General features: G+C 31.9%; 1 protein-coding gene and 1 non-coding gene across 2 annotated transcripts; both read right to left on the reverse strand.

Moving 5' to 3' along the window:
* Positions 1-1,852: 1,852 nt before the first annotated feature.
* On the reverse strand, positions 1,853-4,810 carry LOC145074635 (PRA1 family protein A1-like). The gene is made up of 7 exons (XM_079020980.1): positions 4,502-4,810; positions 3,900-3,940; positions 3,718-3,796; positions 2,597-2,683; positions 2,418-2,506; positions 2,219-2,290; positions 1,853-2,092 (listed from the first exon to the last, which is right to left on the reverse strand). Exons 1-7 carry the CDS (start codon positions 4,657-4,659, stop codon positions 1,989-1,991), a joined length of 630 nt encoding a protein of 209 aa, XP_078877106.1. The 5' UTR covers positions 4,660-4,810; the 3' UTR covers positions 1,853-1,988.
* Positions 4,811-4,871: 61 nt separating this feature from the next.
* TRNAV-CAC (transfer RNA valine (anticodon CAC)) lies at positions 4,872-4,945 on the reverse strand. Its single transcript has one exon. It is a non-coding gene; the product is annotated as a tRNA-Val (tRNA).
* Between the last annotated feature and the right edge of the window lie 372 nt (positions 4,946-5,317).

The following is a 5,317-nucleotide window of genomic DNA, read 5'->3' on the forward strand; positions in this document are numbered from 1 at the left end:
TGAACTATCCGAAAAGTTAATTACCTTGATAAGTCAATTTCTTTTCTTTTTTATTTTACCATCTAATTTTGATTTGGTATAAATTTAACCTAAATGGTAAATATTTTTTAAACCACACCATTTTAGTAAATATCTTTTTAAAATACACTACTTTGTTTAAAAAAAATAAAAAAATAAAAAATAAAAAAATAAAAAAATAAAAAACTCTAGATTTGACATTGAAAAAAAACTCATCGTCGTTTTATAGTTTTATACAATGTTATTGTTTTAGATATTAAATATAAAAAAATTAATTTACTAGAAACTAAAAGTATTAGAAATAGAGACCAATAATATTATTAAAAAAAAACAACGTTGTTTGATGAGTTAAAGCTTAGAATTAATGTTGTTGATAGAGTTTTAGCTTTTGATTTGCATTTCAAGTTATGGTTTTCAATTGATTTGGTTTTCCAATTTTTCTTTCTGGTATCAATTTTCTTTTCCTGGAAGGATTGTGATGCATTGGGTTGTGGTGATGGAAAATTCGATGAAGAGACAATGGGTTCTGATGTTGGTTCGCCGGAGTTGAAGGACCAAAAAAAGAAGAGATGGTGAAGACGTCGATATCACTAAAAATGGAAAGGAAATAGAAGTTAAGGAGGATGGGAGATGGGATGGTAACTGGTGGGACCTAGATTAAATTTCTCAAATATGTTTTCAGGTTTAAGGTGAGGGACCAAACACACAAATTACCCCAAACCATAGGGACCATTCGTGTAATTTACTATTACATTTTCGGTTTGTTCATGTCTAGCTAACGAAAATTTTGAAATTGTTCACATATGACCATTATGACCGGGTGTAACATGCTACAGTCAGTCATAATGGTCATATGTGAACATTTTCAAAAAAACTCGATATTTAGATATGTATAAAAAAATAAAAAAAAATAGTTGCTCAGATGTAAACAAACCGAAAAATTAATTTACTTAATAAGTCTATTTCCCTATATTAAAATTTCAAATTTGCAAATATTGTTGGGAGAATTTTGTATATTGTGCTTTAACGATTATAAACAATTATTGGTGTTTGAACATTTCATAGGGTGCCATGAGAAATGTTTTTGGCCCCGTGTGCCTTTTGGGAAAATTTTAATTTTTTTTGTTGAATGTTCTTCTACTTACACGACATAGGATATGGTATTTACTATTTAGGCCTACATTTTTTTATTTTATTTTTTTTGGTTAGGGTTTAGGGCATTCGTGGGCTATCTCAAGGTAATTCACAGGGTGCCCAACGAAATGTTGTTGGTCCTGTGAAATGCGTTTTTGGCAAATTTTAGATCTTTTATTTGCTTGAAAACTCTTCTACATGTACAATGGCATAGGATATCGTATTATGTTGTATACACTACGAAATATAGTTTTTGCTACTATTAAAGACATTTCACAAGGTACCCTTCGAAATGGTCTTGGCAACCTGTGAAATGGCTTTTTAGCCATTTTTAGTTTTTTTTTATTGAATACTCGTGTGTTATTTTGCATGCATTTCACAGGGTGTCTGCATAAACTTCTTGGTACCTTGTGAAATGGCTATTTTTAATTGTTCATTGATTCGGTCCTCTTAGTGTTTATAAATTTTCTTATTTTTCTATTGCAGATGGTTTCAAATGACAATTGAATGTGAAAGGAGTCGTGAAGGATGTCCTTGTCGTTCTATGATTGTATACCATCAATTAAACTGTGTCGTATTTTAAAAACACTTTCAAGACTGGTTCCTCTCTTTCAAACCATTATCAATTGCCTTAGTGGCATCATAAATCCATTTTTTTTGCAAAAAAAAAAAAAAATAATAATAATAATAATAATAATAATAAGGCTTCCAATTACGAAATATTATTAACATAAAAGAACACATAGTGTCAAACTCCACAACCACTAAAACATGAAGATCCTCAAAACTGAAATAAAGAGTAGTAGTAGTAAGTAAGCACATGAATCTACACACACCTACAGTTCGCTATAATTGCGCCAAACTGCACGGAATTCCTCACGGAATGTATTCAGACGAGCTTTCAAGTTGGGTGTCCGAAAGCTTGCATGCAACACCGTTGCTGATAATAAGATTTTACACGGAATTGTTAGCAATTAGAAAACCGGACCTCGTTTGTTACACAGTACATGTCAAACACAGTATTAACAAATAAGTAAATAACAAGAACAAAGACCATGGAAATTACCAAGAAGGCCGATGGCACATGCCCATAGCAAAGTCAAGAGCCCACAAGAAATAAACCAAACAAAGAAACTCGCTGCATTGAATAAAAACAAACAAGTACTAGGTTAGGTACGTACCATTTGGGAATAAAATTCAATCCTTTTTTTTTAATCTTTTTTGGTTAAAAAGAAAGAATTAAAAGTGTTTAACAATTGACATACCAGCAGAGAATAATGAAACACACACCCAACGAGGTTTTCCACATATATAAATTGTTCTTTTAGAAGAAGGGCGCCCACGAATAACAGGTCTGTAGATGTAAACACACAACAAATGTAAGAAGTGTTATTTAAATTCTATTAAAAAAAGAAAAATTGAGGAAAATAAGGAAAAAGCTCACGTTAGTGGAGGTCTCATTTTTGCTGCCATGTGTGGAGAAAACCGCCTCACGGTTCTAGTCACCTTTTCGCTAAATGTCCCTGCAAAGCTGTAAACCAGTGCTCAGAAAACTTGAATAACATTTTAAAAAATATTCGAGAAAATGGTGGCATAAAGAAATGGCAAATCTGTAAGAAGTTAAGACTTATAATAAAATTAATAAGACACTTGTTATCATTTCATATGGGTAGGAAGAAGATAAATAGGAAGAAAAGTAGGAAGATATTTAATTTCTCATTATTGCCCATGGACAAATAGGTAGATGTGGAAAAGAATCTTTACAATAAAAGGAACTTTGCAATTTTTTAGAAAACCCAAAAAAGAAAAAGGTTCTTTTTTGGATAGAAAGTGGTATTTTTCTTGTTCCCCAAATAAAATAGAAATAAGACTTATAACTATTTTTAGCATTCACATTACACATACTAATCTACAAACACCCATATGTTGCTGGAGTGAGCTTCCTGTAAAACATCTGGCTACATAATATGCTCTATGTTTAATTATGATGGCTTAAATATCACACAAAGATAATCAAAGGCATCTTAATTGATAGTTTAACAAAATCAAAGAGCAAACCCTAAAAAGCATTTCTTTTAGCCATCTAGTAACTGTTCTTGGTAAATACAACCTAGAGTAACAATAATGATGAATAATTATTAGTATTATACCAACAATAAAATTACTAATAATCCTAAAGATGATAAAGATCAATACTAATAGATATCTTATATACAATTTCTTATTACTCTAATGTTACAAACTTACAATCTTAATCACTAAGGCTTAAGGAATAGAAACAATTAGTCAGAAAATTTATAAAGCAACAATCCATACCCCTTTTCAGCAACAAGTTTTGTAGCAGCATGGGTATGAATGGAAGCTGTTATTAAATACATAAATTTTATTGACAATATATTTGCAGACCATAGATAAAAGTGAAGCCAAAAGTTTGTGCAATTCTCTTAAAGAATCCCAGTGGCAATAGTCGCATAAAATATACAGCAGTCAAATATATCTAGCTAAATCACCAAAGATATTAGCAATTCAACATGCATATGAATATATAGGTGCATAGCAGCGTACCTGTCATTTAAGAAAGCTATAGTAAGAGCAGTCAACATGGCAGCAACTATAGCAAATGGCCTCCTGATAAATCCCAATCCTGCAGTTAACAAAATTCAAGATTGTCATCTATATATATATATATGGAAAATTATCAAAAACTTCACAGGAAATGAACCTTCAAAAATTTTCAATTAGCTTACCAAGAATGAAAACAATCATGATGAAGTAATTTGTCCGGTAGCTGCAAAAAGCATAAAAATGTTAATCCTGCTTATAACCAAGGGAAAACACATTTTCAAAGAAAAAGCATACACATAAGCTACAAAACTAATAAGACATGTCAGAACTTGCAAATCTAGGTTTATTTGGTTTTTTCAATCCCCAAATTTCAGATGCATCTAGACTTAGAAGCAACAAATGCTTAGGCACCAGATAATTTCAGTAAAGTTAACAGAACATCTCAATTTTTTGTGCTAGCCTCTTGCTAGTCTTTAATGCATTTGCCGTTCAAAAAAAAAACGTAAGCTGCAAAACTAACAAGAACCTAACTTGAATTAGTTTAGTAATTCACAACAGATGTTATTACACCAAATTTAGGGCTAAAGTAACATATTCGAAGTAAACCAAAGTTTCTAACGAAACGTATTAGAATTTAGGGTTTAATTATACTAATCCATGAATTCTAATTTAAATCTTGATTGTCCGCAAAATCAAATCAACAACTCAACAATGAGTGAATAGAACATATAATTCAGATACGATTGAACAGAACGGAAGGAACTAGAGGAAGATAAGAACGTACTAGTAGAGATTACACTTGAGGCGACTGTTCCATTTGCTAGAGGAACGAGGGACGGTGAATCTGGAAAAAAATTCGTTGAGAGGACGAGGAGGTGATGACCAATCGACTTCCCTAAGCGCTTCGATCAGATCTTCTGTTGTTACAGTTCCCCAATCCATTTCGTTGGCTCGTGTTCGTGTTGGTCGATCGAGCGAATGAATGAATCTCAAAATATCTGATTACGAATCCGCAGACAAAAAGCGAGGAAAACAATCAAACGAAGGAAGGAAGAATACCCAATTACTTCAACTACAGGTTTGATTTGTCATTTGAGCAAGCAAGAGTAAATAAATAATCAAAATAAACACGTTAAAAATAAACAAAAAAAGAATGTCTGAGCCCGGGTTCGAACCGGGGACCTCTAGTGTGTGAGACTAGCGTGATAACCGACTACACCACCCAGACCTTGATGTCAATTTAGCTACAAACATGTATTTAATCTTAAACAATTCATACAATATGAGTTGTGTCCTATGTTTGAAATAGTTAATTGTGGGTGTTTCATGTGGGTTTGTAATTGTTACTTGTTTTTTATATTTATAACAAGAGAATTTTTAATTATGCTATTTAGGGTTTGGTAATTGTTATATGTGGATGTTTCATGTTTGGATATCCGCGTACATAATATATGTTAGAGATTCCGAATTTATAAAATGGATTTTTGGTTGTGTTGGCTTTATATAGTTATTTATGGGCAAGTAAGTAGAACTGTTCACTATTTGGATAAAACCGAATTGTCCAATTGGACAATTTGGATCGGACTATTTGGTTCGGATA

Source organism: Lactuca serriola, chromosome 9 (assembly GCF_051521515.1).
Source record: "Lactuca serriola cultivar US96UC23 chromosome 9, Lser_US96UC23_V15, whole genome shotgun sequence".
Taxonomy (NCBI): Eukaryota; Viridiplantae; Streptophyta; class Magnoliopsida; order Asterales; family Asteraceae; genus Lactuca; species Lactuca serriola.